General features: G+C 40.2%; 2 protein-coding genes across 11 annotated transcripts in view; one reads left to right on the top strand and one right to left on the bottom strand.

Annotated features, from left to right (window-relative positions):
* Nucleotides 1-6,525, bottom strand: part of LRRC40 (leucine rich repeat containing 40) — a 51,179-nt gene extending 44,654 nt beyond the window's left edge. For 2 of the 4 annotated variants that reach the window (XM_036445001.2, XM_036445000.2), the window contains exons 1-2: nt 6,303-6,525; nt 944-1,125 (exon numbers count right to left, since the gene is read on the bottom strand). In XM_036445001.2, the coding sequence (XP_036300894.1) occupies nt 944-1,125; nt 6,303-6,456 (336 nt within the window). In that variant the 5' untranslated portion in view covers nt 6,457-6,525. The remainder of the gene's footprint in view (nt 1-943; nt 1,126-6,302) is intronic. The other 2 variants (XM_036445002.2, XM_036444999.2) reach the window with 2 other exon arrangements.
* Nucleotides 6,526-6,577: 52 nt separating this feature from the next.
* The window catches only part of SRSF11 (serine and arginine rich splicing factor 11), a 36,992-nt gene continuing 26,815 nt past the window's right edge, over nt 6,578-16,754 (top strand). For 3 of the 7 annotated variants that reach the window (XM_045584476.1, XM_045584477.1, XM_045584475.1), the window contains exon 1: nt 6,665-6,717. The gene's annotated coding sequence lies outside the window, so the exon portion shown is untranslated. Of the gene's footprint in view, nt 6,718-16,754 lie in introns of all 7 variants that reach the window. The other 4 variants (XM_036446952.2, XM_045584471.1, XM_036446953.2 and 1 more) reach the window with 2 other exon arrangements.

Below are 16,754 nucleotides of genomic sequence, written 5' to 3'. Positions count from 1 at the left end.
AAAAACAAACAAACAAAAACTTCTCTAGAAATCTAACTAGATCCAACTTTTCAAGTATGAGTTGGAAGATAGTTAATATTCCTAAGTTAAGGATATTAGAAGTGTGTAGATTGTGAAATAAACTATTCACCCTTTATGGCAACTAGAGACTAAAACACGGTCCCTAAATAAATACACAAAAATTTAAATTCAATAATTGAAGTCAATGTTGAAAGTTATATAAAAAAATTTAATCTTAAGTGCATTGATCCTTAAACAGCATGGGTTTGAACTGTACAGTTTCATGTATACACATATTTTTTTTTCCAGTAAGTACTGTAAATGTATTTTCTCTTCCTTATGATTTTCTTAACACTTTCTTTTCTCTAGCATAATTTATATGGTATGTAATATACTGTGATTAACATATGTTAATCTACTGTTTATGTTATCGGTAAGGCTTCTGGTCAACAGTAGGCTATTAGTATTTAAGGTTCTGGGGAGTCAAAAGTCATACACGGATTTTCAACTGTGCAGAGCCTGGAGTCCCTAATCCCTGCATTTTTCAAGAGTCAACTGTATTTGCTTTAATTTCCAGAATAATAATATTAAAAATTATAGCAACAGAAAAATATAAATAGCAGCAACCACTTATTAAATACCAATTCTGTTTGTAAAACAATGTTTACAATTAGGTAGTAGTATCAGTCCTAGTTTACAGATGTGGAAAAAGAGACACTAAGAGGTAACTTTTCCAAGTTTACACAGCTATCAAGAGGCAAAGCCAAAATTTGAAGCATGATGTTCTGACTCTACAATCCTAACCATTATGTTTTGTCTAATGATAATTTGTTATTCTTCCTTGTGTTTTACCAAGTGAAATGGGTTTTCTTCTCATCAAAACCTAAATTTATAATTAGAGTCTCTTTACCTAATGACCCATATTTATAATCAGTCAACTTACATCAAGAACAGTGAGTGCAGGTAGGAGTCCGAGATCATCTGAAAGTGACTGAAGTTTATTGTTGGATATTATTAATTTGGTCAAATCCGTCTGTTCCCACCATCGCTCAGTAGCACTGAATGAAAGATTCTGATTAGCTTCCTCGGGGATATCCAAATTTATTCTCCAGACACACTGAGGCACTATTTCCAACAAAACCAGACCCGAAAAGAAAGACATAATAAAACAAGCAGTTAGATACAAGTGACATACTTTTATAACAGCTATTCAGTTTACCTACTGAAAAGCAATTGCTGAAACATTTAAATAAAAGAAAAAAATACTTCAAAAAAGTCAAATAACAATAACTTGTAACTAGATTACAGTAAAAATTGATTTTATTAAAAAACAATATGTGCCGAAACCGGTTTGGCTCAATGGATAGAGCGTCGGCTTGGGGACTGAAGGGTTCCGGGTTCGATTCCGGTCAAGGGCATGTACCTTGGTTGCGGGCATATCCCCAGTAGGGGTGTGCAAGAGGCAGCTGATTGATGACTCTCTCTCATCGATGTTTCTAACTCTCTATCTCTCTCTCTTCCTCTCTGTAAAAAATCAATAAAATATATTAAAAAACAAAACAAAAACAATATGTGAGCCCTAACCAGTTTGGCTCAGTGTATAGAGCATTAGCCTGCAGACTGAAAGGTCCCAGGTTCAATTCCGGTCAAGGGATGTACCTTGGTTGCGGGCACATCCCCAGTTGGGGAGTATGCAGGAGGCAGCTGATTGATGTTTCTCTCTCATTGATAATTCTAACTCTCTATCCCTCTCCTTTCCTTTCTGTAAAAAAAAAAAAAAAAAAAAAAAAAAAATCAATAAATATATTTTTTAAAAAACAGCATAATATGTATTTACTTATTACACCTCACTATTATCTTTATTCAACTATATTTACTATACATGCAATCTACATAGCACCTAATGGAGAGAAAAAAGGGATTCTACCATTAAGCTAACAGAGTAACAGAAGGCATGAAAATCAGCATTTACAAGGCAATGTTATAAATTTCATAACAGAAGAGTGTGTGAAGTCTGAGAAAGCACTGGTATTAACAAAAATAGCTAATAATAATAATAGATAAGAAGTACAAATAACAGGCAATTTTCTAACATGCTCATTTAAACCTCATAACAACTCTGTGAGGTAGGTGTTAATACTTACAGTTTCATAGGTGAGAAAAATGGGACACAGAGATAATTAGAATTTACCCAGCATTATACAGCTAGTAAACACTAGAGAAGAGATTTAAACCTTGGCAAAGATATATAGTCTTGCCTCTCAGTGAGTTGGAAGGCATACCTGATTTTGGTAGCTGCTAATTTATCTGACATATTCAACAGAAATGATAACATATGTCCACACAAAGACTAGACTTGAAAGTTCATGGCAATTTTACTCATAATAGCCAAAAATTAGAAAAAATCAAATATCTTTCAATAAGTGAATAGATGATTACTATCTATCTTTCTATTCTCTCTCTCTCTCTCTCTCTCTCTCTCACACACACACACACACCCTATCTAATAAAATAGTAATATTTAAATTGACCATCACTCCAACACAAAATGGCCACCCCCATGTGGACACAATATGGCTGCCACAAGATGGCCTGCAGAGGAGGATAGTTGTAGGCAATCAGGCCAGCAGAAAAGGGCAGGTGGAAGGGACCAGGCCTGTAAGGGAGGGCAGTTTTGGGGTGATTAGGCCTGTAAGGGAAGGCAGTTAGGGTGACCAGGCCTGCAGGGGAGGGAAGTTGGGGATGACTAGGCCTGCAGGAGAAGACAGTTAGGGGTGACTAGGCCTGCAGGGGAGGCCAGTTAGAAGCAACCAGGCTGGCAAGGAAGGGTAGTTAGTTAGGGGTTACCGAGCCAGCAGAGGAGGGCAGTTGGGGGAGACCAGACCTGAAGGGGAGGACAGTTAGGGGCAATAGGGCTGGCAGGGGAGCAGTTAGGCATCAATCAGGCTGGTAGGGGAGTGGTTAGGGGATGATCAGGCTGGCAGGCAGAAGTGGTTAGTGGCAATCAGGCAGGCAGGCGAGCAGTTGGGGGCCAGCAGTACTAGATTGTGAGAAGGATGTCAAACTGCCTGTTTAGGCTGGATCCTACAGGGATAGGGCCTATATGGGCAGTTGGACAAAATAAGGGGTCCCAGACTTGGTTGAGGGACCTCCACTCCCCGTGCACAAATTTTGTGCACCAGGCATCTAGTATATGTATAAAAGCCAAAATGACTGGCTGACCGTTCGACAGGTAGCTATGTTGGGCACTGACCACCAGGGGGAAGACACACAATGCAGGGGCTGCCCCTGGTGGTCAGTGTGCTCCCACAGCAAGAGTGCCGCTCAGCTGACCAACGGGCGCCAGATGCTGGGCTCATGGCTGCAAGCGCAGCCATGGTGGCAGGAGCCTCTCCTGCGGACACTCCCCCTGCACGCCCCTCCCCAATCTGGACCGGGACTGGGACCGGAAACAGCATCGGGAATGTCTGGGAGCAAGCCTGTGGCCACTTCTCAGTAATGGGCGTGCCGGTATCACCCTAAGACAGGTGCACAGAGACAACAGTGGAGCAGCAGTGAGCTTACTGAGCAGTGGTGGCAGCACAGCAGGGCCAGGATGAGCAGGAGTGGCACCCTGGGCCCGGCTCAGGCTCCCCCCGGGCAGCCTGCCACTTTGCACACTACTACATCCATCAAGGGATGTAGGACTGCTGATTTCTTCAGCCAATCCCAGCAGGCCAGGCCAAGGGACCCCACAGATACACGACCAGTGCACAGATTCGTACACCGGGCCTCTATTTTTTAAAAAAAAGGACGCTGAAACAGGTTTGGCTCAGTGGATAGAGTGTCAGCCTGCAGACTGAAAGATCCCAGGTTCGATTCCGGTCAAGGGCATGTACCTTGGTTGCGGGCACATTCCCAGTAGGGGGTGTGCAAAAGGTGGCTGATCGATGATTCTCTCTCATCAATGTTTCTAACTCTCTATCCCTCTCTCTTCCTCTCTGTAAAAAAAAACATCAATAAAATATATTTTTTTAAAAAAAAGGATGAGTCTCTAAAAACAAAATTAACAACAACAACAACAACAAAAAAAAAAACCCCAGTATACTAAGCAAAAGAAGCCTAAAACAAAAAAAATCAGAAATGTAAAATTCCATTTAAATGAAATTCTGGAAGAGGCTAATCTCTATTTGTGTGGAGCACTGGGTTAAATTGACAGCGAAGGGGCATAAGAGAACTTTCAAGTGTTGGAAATGTTCTATAACTTGATTGTGGTAGTGGTTACACAATTATACATCTGCCAAAACTCATCGAACTATACACTTAAAATGGATGTAAATTATATCCCAATAACATTAACTTGAAATAAAAAAAGATGCCAATTTTTAAAATCCAGATAATGTAATATGTAAAAGTAACCGTGTGTGTGTGTGTGTGTGTGTATATTAAACAAATATCCACATATACATGTGTGTATATATGAAGGAGAAAAGACTTGGAATATAATCACAAAAATTTATTATTTAACAAATGCAATCCTATATGATCCTATAACATATAATAAAAGCCTAATGTGCAAATTGTCCCCGTGGTTGATCATTCCACCAGGAGACAGGGAGTTCAACCACTCGCCACGACATGTGCTGACCACCAGAGGGCAGCGCGGAACATGCATCAGCAATGCCCTGCGACTTCTTGCCAGCTACCTGGGGTTGGGGGTGATGGGGACAGAGGTGTGGTGAGATGTGGGGTGTCCACCGAGCTCACACTCACTCCCCTGCTACCCTCCCACTGGACTCCAGGGCTTGCGTGCCGGGTGCCCACAAAGAGCCTAGCCCGCACCCACGTGGCCTTTTCTGGGTGAGCCAGGCCACAGCCATCGGGACTACAGGGGCCAGTTGGGCTCCCTGTGGGTTCGCACAGGAGCCAGCCTGTGAGGCTGCCTGCTCAGTTTCCATGTGGTACCGCTGGGCCCAGAGGACCACGCTGTATCCCAGCCATGGCATCTGGCTGCACTCACCTCATCTGTGTGGGGACTCGGGCGCCCCCTCACAGATGGAGACGCATGGGGAGACCAGGTGCTGCCAGGGCCCAGAGGTCAGCTGGGACCTCCCCTTTCATGCCCAATGCTCCTGCTATGAACACCGCCCAGGCCTAGAGACTTCAGTAGTGTACAAATTTCATGCACCGGGCCTCTGGTTCTTAATAAATAAATTTGAATGGAGCTCATGTTAAAGTGCTTATGTGACTATGAGTTGTTCTAAGTGTCTCTTTGCTTCCTGGGTACCTAATTAGTACAATATCTGGAAGAAACACAGAGAGTATACAACAAATGCTGTTTAAATAAGTATGTGGCACTCCCCATTGCCTCTCTGACCTGGGACCTCTGAACAGAGTCTTACAGGAAGCAAACGAGTGAGCCTGTCAGGTACAAAGGAAATTTTTTCAAGCTTTGGGATAACCAAGTATATATGCGTGTCATTTATAAATACTTATATTCCCATAGATTAAAAGCTTTATCAGGTAGAGCAGAGATTTTATGTCATACACCCTTTCATTCATTCAGCAGGATTTCTTGATCTACTCTATACATGGATGGCACACACAAAAAGCAATCATTAGAAGGTAAATGGAAAGTTTTTAATACCAGATAGAGAAGGACTATAATTAAAGGAAAACATTAGGGGAAGAATGATATATTGTCTCACTCCCCACTTCCCACCTCCTTCCAGGCAGTCTGGCTATTTATTATTCACTCATGGTATCCAAATTTGTACTCCAGCTTTTATTAGGTTCATCAGGATGGCCCCAAATTCACTCCCGTATGGCATCTCTATCCTGACCCGCAATTTGGGGAATAGGCTCATTATTCCTTGTATTTTAGGACTGCTGAGGTGCACAAAGAAAAGTGTCTTGTCAGGGAACGGTGGCATTCAAAAAGTTCACAAAGGAGCTGATAAAGTACAGAATTTTAGATCAAATTAAAATGAGGGAAATGAGGGCCAAAGAAACAAAGTATGTGCCCATCATCTGATGGCTAATTGAGTCACACATTAGGGTGTTCTCTCATGGGAATCCCGGAACGCTCGTCCCGTTTAAATTTTGGCCCATTCCCATCAGGGCCCATTCCTGAAGAGAAAAAGTCGGAACCGAACCGGGCTCACCGAGCCAATGAGAGTGTGATGAGTGCCTCCATTAAAGCCAGCGGGGTCCGGGCCGGAAGCGTGAGGCAAAGGGGGCCAAAGCCTAGCCAGACTCTGAAAGGGAGGCTGCCTGGAACCAGGGCTGACAGGACGCAAATCGGGTCGCACCCCGGACCGTACCTTCGCTGAGGTTCCGCCCGGACAGGTTTAACTGGCCGCTCTTCCGCGCCGCCTTTAACAGCCCCTGGGGTACGGAGGAGGCCCCGCCGCCTCCCCTTTCAGCTCTGAAACCCGCTCGGGGGTCCCGCGCCGCGACTCCTTTCAGGCGCGACATGTTTCAACCCCACCCACCGGGGTCCAGAAGCGGAGAGCCCTGCGCGTGACGCAAAAAGGCGGCGCCGCCTTCGGCCCCGCCCCGCCCCTGCGGCGCGCGCCTGCGCGCTCTGTGCGCGGGGCTCGTGGCCTCCGGCGCGGGGCCTTCGCTCTCCGGCGGCGCGGCCTGGGTGACGTCACTGTCCGTGACTGGAGCTGGAGGACAGAGGAGCCCTTCCCGTTGCCGGTGCCAGCCCCGGTCTCTTGGAATTACTTCGCTCAAGTAAGTGTGTCTAAGCGGCTGAGGAAGGCCTTGCGGGTTTAGGGTGTGCAGTGTTACCGCGAGGCCGTCTTCCCCATCGGTGCCCCCGCCGCCTCGGCCAGGGTGGCGGGAAAGAGTAACCTTTTCTGCTTCCTCCTTCTGGCCTGGACGGAGCGCGGGCCTGGACTCAAACTTGAGCCCTGGGCGCGGTCTGCAGCCTCGCTGGACCCTAAGCCTGTGTTGGGCGCTGCTGGCGGTGGCGCCAAATCTCCGCCCGGCGTAGGAAATAAAGCGGGTTTCTGTTCCTCCCGACGATACTCTGGTTCCTGGAGTGGGTGTCCCTGGCCTGTGTGTGGCATGGAGTTCGTAGCCCAGCATAGGAAGTAGTGCGAGGTGGACGTGTTTGGCAACAGGGAAAGGACGGGGGGGAAGCTTAATAAATGTTTCCCAGGGAACCAAGTGGAGGCACAAGCTTCACTATAGTGAAAACAGCTTGGACTTTTGGAAGCCCAGAGATACCAGTTCGAATCCCAGCTGCTTCTGTGTCTTACAAGCGATGTAGCTTTAGGCAATTTGCCTCTTTTATTTTATTTTTTATTATTTTTTAAGATATATTTTATTGATTTTTCACAGAGAGGAAGAGAGAGGGATAGAGAGTTGGAAATATCGATCGCTGCCTCCTGCACATCTGCCGGGGATATATATATATGCCCGCAACCAAGGTGCTTGCCCCTGACCGGAATCGAACCTGGGATCTTGCAGTTCGCAGACCGACGCTCTATCCACTGAGTCAAACCGGTCTCGGCTACTTTACCTCTTTTAAAGCTCACTTTTATAAATAATTTTTTATCTCATTCGATTTTTAAAATAATTAAGTGAAGCTAACGTTTTAAATATTGAGCGCTTAGTGAAGAAAGGGACTCCAATCCGGAATAGAAAAGGAATTTTTAAAAATATTTTTATTGATTGCAGAGATGGAGTGAGAGAGAGAAAGAAACATTAGAGATGAGAGAGAATCATTGGTCGGCGGCCTTTGCACGCCCACGCTAGAGATCTCCCGCCACCGCCACCCGGGCATGTGCCCTGACCAGGAACCGAACCGTGAGCTCCCGGTTCATCATAGGTCGCCGCTCAGCCACGCCTGCCGTGCAAAGGACAGTTTTGTTCAGTGAGGTCGGTTTTCGTGGAATGTTAGTTTCTGTCTGAAATGTAAGAACTTTAGACTTTTCTTTTGCCTGAAGTGGTTTTGTTTTTAAAAGCTTCTGCCGGGAAATGTCCTCCTAAGCCCCCATCTAATCGGTGGGATATTTGAAAGGTAGAACAACAAAATCTGCAGCACAAACAATTTTGCCTCAGTCCTGGTTCTTGCTACTTCTCATATTCAGTTTTTAACTCCCTCTCGCTTTAACTCAGGAGGTTGTGGGTTCAATTCAGGTCAGAGCACATGCCCAGGTTGTGGGCTTGACCCCCAGAAGGGGGCCTGCAGGAGTCAGGCTTGATGTCCCTCTCATGGCTATTTCTCTCTCTTTTATTCTTTTTATAAAATCTATTTTTAAAAATGGGTTTTAAAGCAAGAACCATAGCAGATTATGCAAGATCACTAATGAGATCTCCCCTCCCTCTAGTTTGTCTTGATAATTTGATTATAGCCAGTTATTAATATTAAGCTTTTACTAAGTGCCAGGTTCAATGCTAAAAATGCCTCTTTTTGCTATCTCTTATTTAGTGCAATGATCAATTTTGCAGATGAAGGACTGATGCTAAAAGGGATTAAGAAATTGACCTAAGGTCACAAGTTTCTATAAGTTCTACAGCCAGGAATTTGAACCGAGGTCTCTTTCCTAAACCTGTCTTGTTAATCATTATTATTTGGCTAGTGGCTTTTATTTCATCATTTTCAACTTGCTTTTTAGTCTGGACCCATTTTAAGGGACCCTTGAAATATGTTTTAGGAGACATTTATGTATTAGAGAAAACTCTTTTTTCTCTTTTGTAGGATTTAACCTACCTTTAAAGAATAAATTGCTCAAGTATCAAATTTTACAATGGCCACCCCCCATCCCTACAATAAGTTCTTCAACATTGCTTTAAATAACATGCAAGGTATAATTTGTTCATTTATTGTGCTTCTACTTGAAGTTAAATATTTCATTATTGGTATTTAATTTGCTCTGACGGGGGTTTGAACCTCAACCTTGGCTTATCTGGATGACACTAACCTACAGAGCCACCCTGCCAGAGTACATTGTTGCATTTTGTTTAAGAGAAGCACAGCCTATTTAATGGAAAAGTACTTGTGAAAAATCCAAGTGACTTACATTTTTAGTAAACAACAATAGACATAAAGTGACATGTAAAAATTGTAGCAGTTTGTATTCACAGTACCACTAGTATTGTATCTGTGAAGCAAGTGCAAATGGATGAAAATTATTTCCTCGTGTTATTTGGGAAATTACATGTTCTATCAACTGTATTACTTTAGGAAGAATGCTTTGCAAATTTTTAAAAACAGCCCTTTTCCAACATTAACATATATGTTGAAAAATATTTAAAGTTAAAGTATTTGTTGTTTTTAACGGATTATTAAAATAACATGGATATCTCCTTTACAGGGGCTGGAGACTCCTGCCTAGGTACCTTTTGCAACAAAATTTGTCTAGCTATAACTTACTCATTTTTTTTTTTTTTAAGTAATGGGAGGATCCACTCTTGTAATTTATTTGCTAAATTAAAAAAAAAAAGTGAAGAAACTAAAAATATATTGAGCCTAAGAACTACATTGGCTGAAAAAAATGTTTTGTTTTGTTTTTCATAAGGGAAAATACGACTATTATCAGAGTAAGAGTAGCTTATCTCCATCATTAAAATTTAATGACATTTTCAAACATAGCTGGGTTACTCTTATAAACATTACTACATTTGTTTTCCATTCAGCTCCATTACTGCCAACTTTTAAAAGTAGCAAGAAATGCTGTATTATTTCTTTGAAAGCATATATATTTTGCATTTGTAATCATGGTTTCAAATGTGGCTTTGATTTATATTTTGTTGCTATTGGAGTTGCTTGTGGCAATTTTTATTTTTTTATGGAGACAGTGTATTTTATTTTAGGTTATTCATTTGTGTACTTTTTATTTCCATTGCTTCTCTTTCTTGTTTTTGAGTCATAAAGTAGTGATCTTACTCTAGGAGGTTTAATATTTGATTCAAATGTTGAGTGATATAATTCTCTCTACTTTCAATACAAAAGAATTTTAGTCCTCCAGCTTTAGGAAAATATTTCCATTTTCCTTTTATAAAAGGGTTTTTATATGCTAGTGTTTTTCACATGAATAAAAGTGGAAGAAATACTTTAAAATATTTTTCTTTTAATCCTAATTTCAGTTTTCTTTTTTTGTTTGTTTGTTTTTTATTGGCGGGGTGGGGGGGGGCGCGGACAAGCTAAAATCAGGGTGGGCTGAAACCAGTTTGGCTCAGTGGATAGAGTGTCGGTCTGCGGACTGAAGGGTCCCATGTTCAATTCCAGTCAAGGGCATGTACCTTGATTGCAGGCACATCCCTAGTAGGGCATGTGCAGGAGGCAGCTGATCGATGATTCTCTCTCATCGATGTTTCTAACTCTCTGTCCCTTTTTCTTCCTCTCTGTAAAAAATCAATAAAATATATTTTAAAATAATAATAAAATCAGGGTGGTTATAAAGCATTCTTATGTCATTAAATAAAAACATTATGGTATCATTTATTGTTTTTTTTCTCAAATCAGCTGAAATGTTTCCCATTATTCCAGTGATTCTTACACCTAATAATAAAAATAGCTGTTTTCTTGCTCATTTTTCAAGATTAATGTGTTCTGTGACCTAAAGTCTTCACTTTAATATTAATTGTATAGGTTTTATGAGTTTGTTCACTTTAAAATGGTAATACAGAGAGAAAATTAGGGCACCAAACCCTAGGCCTAGAAGGTACTTCAGAGAAGCATTCTATTTTTGTTTTAAACACATATAAACCCACTACCAAATAAATTAGTTTAAAAATTAGTTTGATTAGCCGGGACCGGTTTGGCTCAGTGGATAGAGCGTCGGCTTGGGGACTAGAGGGTCCCGGGTTCGATTCCGGTCAAGGGCATGTACCTTGGTTGCGGGCACATCCCCAGTAGGGGGTGTGCAAGAGGCAGCTGATCGATGACTCTCTCTCATCGATGTTTCTAACTTGCTATCTCTCTCCCTTTCTCTCTGTACAAAATCAATAAAATATATTTTTAAAAAAATTAGTTTGATTAAAATCCACTAAATTAGAAGTTGACTTATATCATCCCCTGCCAATAGCTTTGTCCTATTGGATTCAGCTTGCAACCTCATTTGCTCAGTACTTCTGAAAGAGAGTGACATTGCCCCCTTGGAGTGGCTCAGTCGGTTGAGCATAGTCCCATGAACTGAAAGGCTCACCATTGGATTCCTGGTCAAGGCACATGCCTGGATTTTGGGCTCAATCCCTAGTAAGGGTTGTGCAGGAGGCAAGGGATCATGTTTCTCACATTGATATTTCTCTCTATCCCTCTCCCTCCTCCTCCTCCTCCCCCTCCTTCCCTTCCTCTCCCTCTCCATCTCCATCTCTATATCTCTCCCCATTCCTCCCTCCCTCCCCACTCTTTTCCTCTGAAAAAAAGAAATCAATAAAAACATTTTTGTAAAGTGACATAAATGATAATACTTGGCATGTATTGTTCTATATGAGGAAAGCTCCTGTCTTACGAAGATAAGCTATGTTCCCTGAGATTATTTTTAGTGTCCACTTAAGTTGATAAGGATGGGAAATGTGAATAATTTGATAGCTATTGACAATCACAATCAGATTTTTAAAAAATTGATACTCAAATTTTGAGTTGGAATATTTATACTCACAAATACAACTGATATAAATTCCAATTTAATTTTTTTCTACATCAATTTTCCTTAATCCTTTAAAATATAATTAGATTTGAAAAATACCATCTTTGGCATATTAAAATACTAGTGAACATTTAAATACTTGGTCTACAATGCAAATCTGGGAACCCAGCTTTACTGTTCATATTTCTTAAGATAAGTGTTTTAAACTCATCACTAAATTTATCTTCAGTTAATATAACTGACTTTTTTCATTTTAGAGATGCTAACCTTTTTGCTTTTCTTTTAACTTCTCGTTTTTTAGGACGTTACCTTTCCACTATCTCTTCCCTCTTCAAAATAATTATTTGATCAATGTCTCCACATGCTTTAAACTTCAGTTTGAGCAAATTTGGCTTGAAACTAACTTCATAGTTTCAAGTGATGAGGGTGGCAAATAGAGGAAAGAAGCATTATAGCTTTTAGCATTAGTGCATGTCTGGAATTCATAGTGTTTCATATACTTAGTAATATTTTCCTTTTTTTTTTTTAATCTGTGCTTTTGGTTATTTCCTAGTCTATTGCTCTGACCCATGTCACAGTACTTTTATTTTAGACTAGAGGCACAAAGGATGAAATTCATGGGGGAGGGAGGGGAATGTCCAGCCTGCACCCTCTCACAATCCGGGAACTCTCAGACATCCCTCTCACAATTTGGGACCACTGGCCCCTAACCACTCTCCTGCCTGATCACCCCTAACCACTCTGCCTCATTGCCCCTAACCACTGTGCCTGCCTGCCTCATTGCCCCTAATCACTCTGCCTCCCTGCTTCATCACCCGTAACTGCTCACCTGCCTCCCTGATTTCTCCTGCCTCTTCCTCTACCCCCACCCCCACTACAGCGGCTTCTTCAAGGTCTTTCTACTGCCCTGTCTAATTAGCATATTATGCTTTTATCAGTAAAGATTTCTGAAACATATCTATAGTTGTATCCTTTGAAAATAAGAATAATACTCGCTCTGAAAATGTAGAAAAGTAATTGAATCCTTCCTAGAAAGAGTTTTCCATAAAACATTTGTGTTTTGTCATCCATCTATCTATGCATGCAATTAGTTGGTAAAATGCTGCTTTAGGATCAAAAGGAATATGAAAATTTGAAATCTGTTGGTGTCATGTTTCCGTTACAACAATCTTAAAGGAGAAAGGGCATCTAAGAATAGTGTATTTCATGTTCACTACCACTTAACAGTTTGCAAAGTATTTTCACAGTTGACAATAATTCACTAAGTAAGACAAAAGTATTGTTATTATTCATCCATTGAAAATATGAGATAGTTGAACACATTTTCCTGTAATAGTGCATACTACTTAGCATTTTGCATTTATTACTTTATAATAAACTTTTACTATGCCACAAAAAAGAACCATGTTAAAATGTGGGATCTTAAATAAGAAGTTTCTGTATATATGTTCACTCTTCTGATTCATATTTTTCATGTGAATGATAAAGTAGCATTAGTCCAAAGTACTAGCCTAAAGGAATGGTATAAAATGGAACCCAGTGGAGGTAACTTATCACTATAGAGTAGTTAATGTTTAGTTTTACTAATCATTTCCATTAGTATTCTCACTTCAACCTCACAACAACCCAGTGAGGTCAGCATTATTTCAGAGAAGGAAATTGAACAATAAAGTAATGAACCAGAGGTCATAACCTAATTGGTGATAGATTCCATCAGTCTTTTCTCCATATCTGTGAGTCTATTTGTGTTGTTGTTGTTTTCAAGCTGTGTTTAGACCTTGATTATAGTATGTTGTTGTTGTATTTTAATCCTTCATCTAGAAGTGTTAGCTATTCTTTGGGGTTTTTTTGTTTGTTTTGTAATATATATTTTTATTTATTTCAGAGAGGAAGAGAGAGATAGAAACATCAATGATGAGAGAGAATCATTGATCAGCTGCCTTTTGCAAGCCTCCTACTAGGGATGGAGCCCACAACCCTCAGTCATGTGCCCTTGACTGGAATAGAACCTGGAACCCCTTAGTCCACAGGCCAACACTGTATCCACTGAGTCAAACCACTAGGCTATTTCTGTTGGGGATTTTGTTGTTGTTCATTTATATTCTTTATGTTCTACATATAGTAAGTGAAATCATATGGTATTTCTCTTTCTCTGATTGGCATTTCATTTAGCATAATACTTCAATCCATGCTGTTGCAAATGATGATTTTGTTCTTTTTAATGTCTAGCCCACATTCTTAATGACTTGTAGTGCCTTTATATGTTGTGAGGATTAACAGGCATTTTAAAAGCATTCAGTTAATGTACATTTGCTTGTTACTGAATTAAGTATACTTTTGTTTTGTACCAGTTTTATAAGACTAGAAATAATTTTCTTTCATGAAGAGAAACTACATTTTATAGCATAAGGGGGGAAAGGAGTTCAAATGGTGCAAATGTTTAATTCTTTGGTTCGGAAAAATTTAATATTACAATGCTTGAAATGTTTAAATACTTAACGATACATATAACACTGGATTTTTTAAGATTTTTTAAGATTGTGAAGCCTTTTGTCAATTGAGACTCCAGACGAATCTCACATAGCGTAGAGTAATCAGTGCCTGGAATTTCCCCATCCAAATATTTCTGTTTAGCCCATTCAGACAAAAAATCAAATATCCGGCTCTAGTTAGTTTGGCTCAGTGGATAGAGCTTTGGCCCACGGACTGAAGGGTCATGGATTTGGTTCCAGTAAAGGGCCTGTACCTTGGTTGTAGGCTTGATCCCCAGCCCCCATCAGGGCACATGTGGGAGGCAACCAATCGATGTGTCTCTCTCACATTGATGTTTCTCTCTTTCTCTCCCAGTCTTCCACTCTCTCTATAAATCAATGGAAAAATATCCTTGGGTGAGCAATAACAAAAACAACAAAAAAGCCAAATATCTGTTCAAATAAATTTACTGATTTTCCAAGCATGGGCATTATAGCTGAGAATACTGTGCATATGGATATAGCAGTATCTTAATATTCAAACTACTACTTTTTTTTCCTCTATGTTAATCATAAAAATAAAGCTTTGAAAAAATGGGCATATACAGATTTTGCCTATAATTTCAAAGTGCTCACAGACCCTGTGCTGTCAATTTTAAAATATAGGTCTAGAATCCCTATTGTTACTAAGTTGAACAATACGAAGCAAGTATTTGGAAATAAACTTAGGCTTTTATTATGTCTTGATGTGTGTGTCCATCTATCCATCCATCTGTCATCATCCCCTAGTGCTAACTCAATCTTTAGTCTCTCCCTTTCATTTAGATAGAAGCAGAAGAAAGGGGAGCATGAGATTTACAATTTTGATCTTAAAGTTACAGATTTGTAAGTAGTAATTTATTTCCTAGGTTTTTCTTATTGCTGTCTATAGCCAAATACTTTGAGAATGTATCTCAATCAAATTTCCCTAGAAATCAAACAAATGTATTCCTCTCTTCATTCACCCAACCTTTGTTTAACAGATTATGTTGTAAAGTTCCCAGCACATAGATGATATTCGTAAGTTTTTGTCAAATGCTAACTTAGTTCCAATATAATATTGTTGGGTATTAGAAACACAAAGATTAATACATTGTCTTTCCTGTCCTCATAAAGTGTATTTGTTAGAGGAAAAGATCTACTTAACTAATTTTATAAAAGACCTGTTACTTTTGCAGATATACAAAATTGTGTCAATTTGCAGGACTCCACCATCTTTTCCATTAGTGGGTAAGAAGGTATTTAACAACAGAGGTGGCAACTTAGGCAACTGAGAACTTGTTATCCAGTAGATAGGGTGATATCTGTGCCTATTCTGTTTTTAAATTGGAGAACTTCTATGTAAATATATGGTGTGTGTTTTTTTCTCAGAAATGTCTTTGCTACATGTGGTTTTCTTTTGTTGTTTTTTATTGAGATACTAGAGGCTCGATGCACAAAATTTGTGCAGAGAGCTTGGCCCTCGCAGCCCCTCAGCCCTGCCCCTGCCCACTGTTTGTCCTGGAAGGTCTTCTGGAAGGTTGTTACACTGTCTGGTCTAATTAGCATATTAGCTTTTTATTATACATGATAACAGAATTATAGCACTGTGTAAGTTTAGCTTGTATAGCATAAAGGTTTGACTTGAACTGATTAAATAAGTTTAGTTAACATTGATCTCATATAGAAATAACGAAAAAGATTTTTTTCATTGTGATGAGAACTCTTGGGATCTACTCTTTTAATAATTTTCATACATACCACACAGCAGTGTTAAGTATTGTCATCATGTTGTGTACTATATCCCTAGTATTTATTTTATATCTGGAAGTTTGTACCTGTCAACTACCTTCTTTCACACTTTCTGGTAATTACAGGCAGCACCCATGTTCTGTGCTCTGGCACCTGCTGCCGATGCCCTCCATGTTCTGTACGTGCCTCCTGGTGGTCAATGCACTTCATGGTTGTTTGGTTCTACCATTCAGTCTATTTGCACAATAGCCTCTTATTATTAGGTCTAGTAATAATTAATGTCGTTTTCTAATACTTTTTTTAAATCGAATTTATTTAAAGAAACAACAAAATTTAATCAACAATATAGTTGCCGTTGTTTTCTACTACTTGTGCCCAACGCTCAGGAAGCATTTTAATCCCTCTGTTGTAAAATTCTTGTGATTTTGATGCAAAAAATTTGGTCAATGCATTTTTGAGGCATTCTTCATTATTAAATTTTTTTCCAAGAAGAAAGTTTTGCAAAGAACGAAACAAATGGTAATCGGAAGGGGCAATATCAGGAGAATATGCAGGTTGAGGGAGAACTTCCCATTCCAACTGGCGCAGTTTTTCAGCAGTGATTCTTGCAGTATGCGGTCGTGCGTTATCATGGTGAAGAATTACGCCCTTCCGATTAATCAGCGCGGGTTCTTTTTCTCTTAAAGCTTGGGCTAACCTTTCCAATTGGGCACTATACACTGCACTTGTAATGGTTTGGTTAGATGGTAGAAGTTCATAATGAAGAATTCCTTTAAAATTCCACCAAACACACAACATCACTTTTTTCGCATGCAAGTCAGGTTTTGGCGTGGGCTGCGGAGCCTCATTTTTGTCCAACCATTGAGACCGCCTTTTCAAATTAACTTACAGCACCCATTGTTCATCAACGGTAACAATTTGCTCTAAA

The sequence above is a fragment of the Pipistrellus kuhlii genome, unplaced genomic scaffold, assembly GCF_014108245.1.
Source record: "Pipistrellus kuhlii isolate mPipKuh1 unplaced genomic scaffold, mPipKuh1.p scaffold_m20_p_2, whole genome shotgun sequence".
Taxonomy (NCBI): Eukaryota; Metazoa; Chordata; class Mammalia; order Chiroptera; family Vespertilionidae; genus Pipistrellus; species Pipistrellus kuhlii.
The sequence above is the reverse complement of the archived record's forward strand: the minus strand, read 5'-3'. Positions and strand labels throughout refer to the sequence as shown.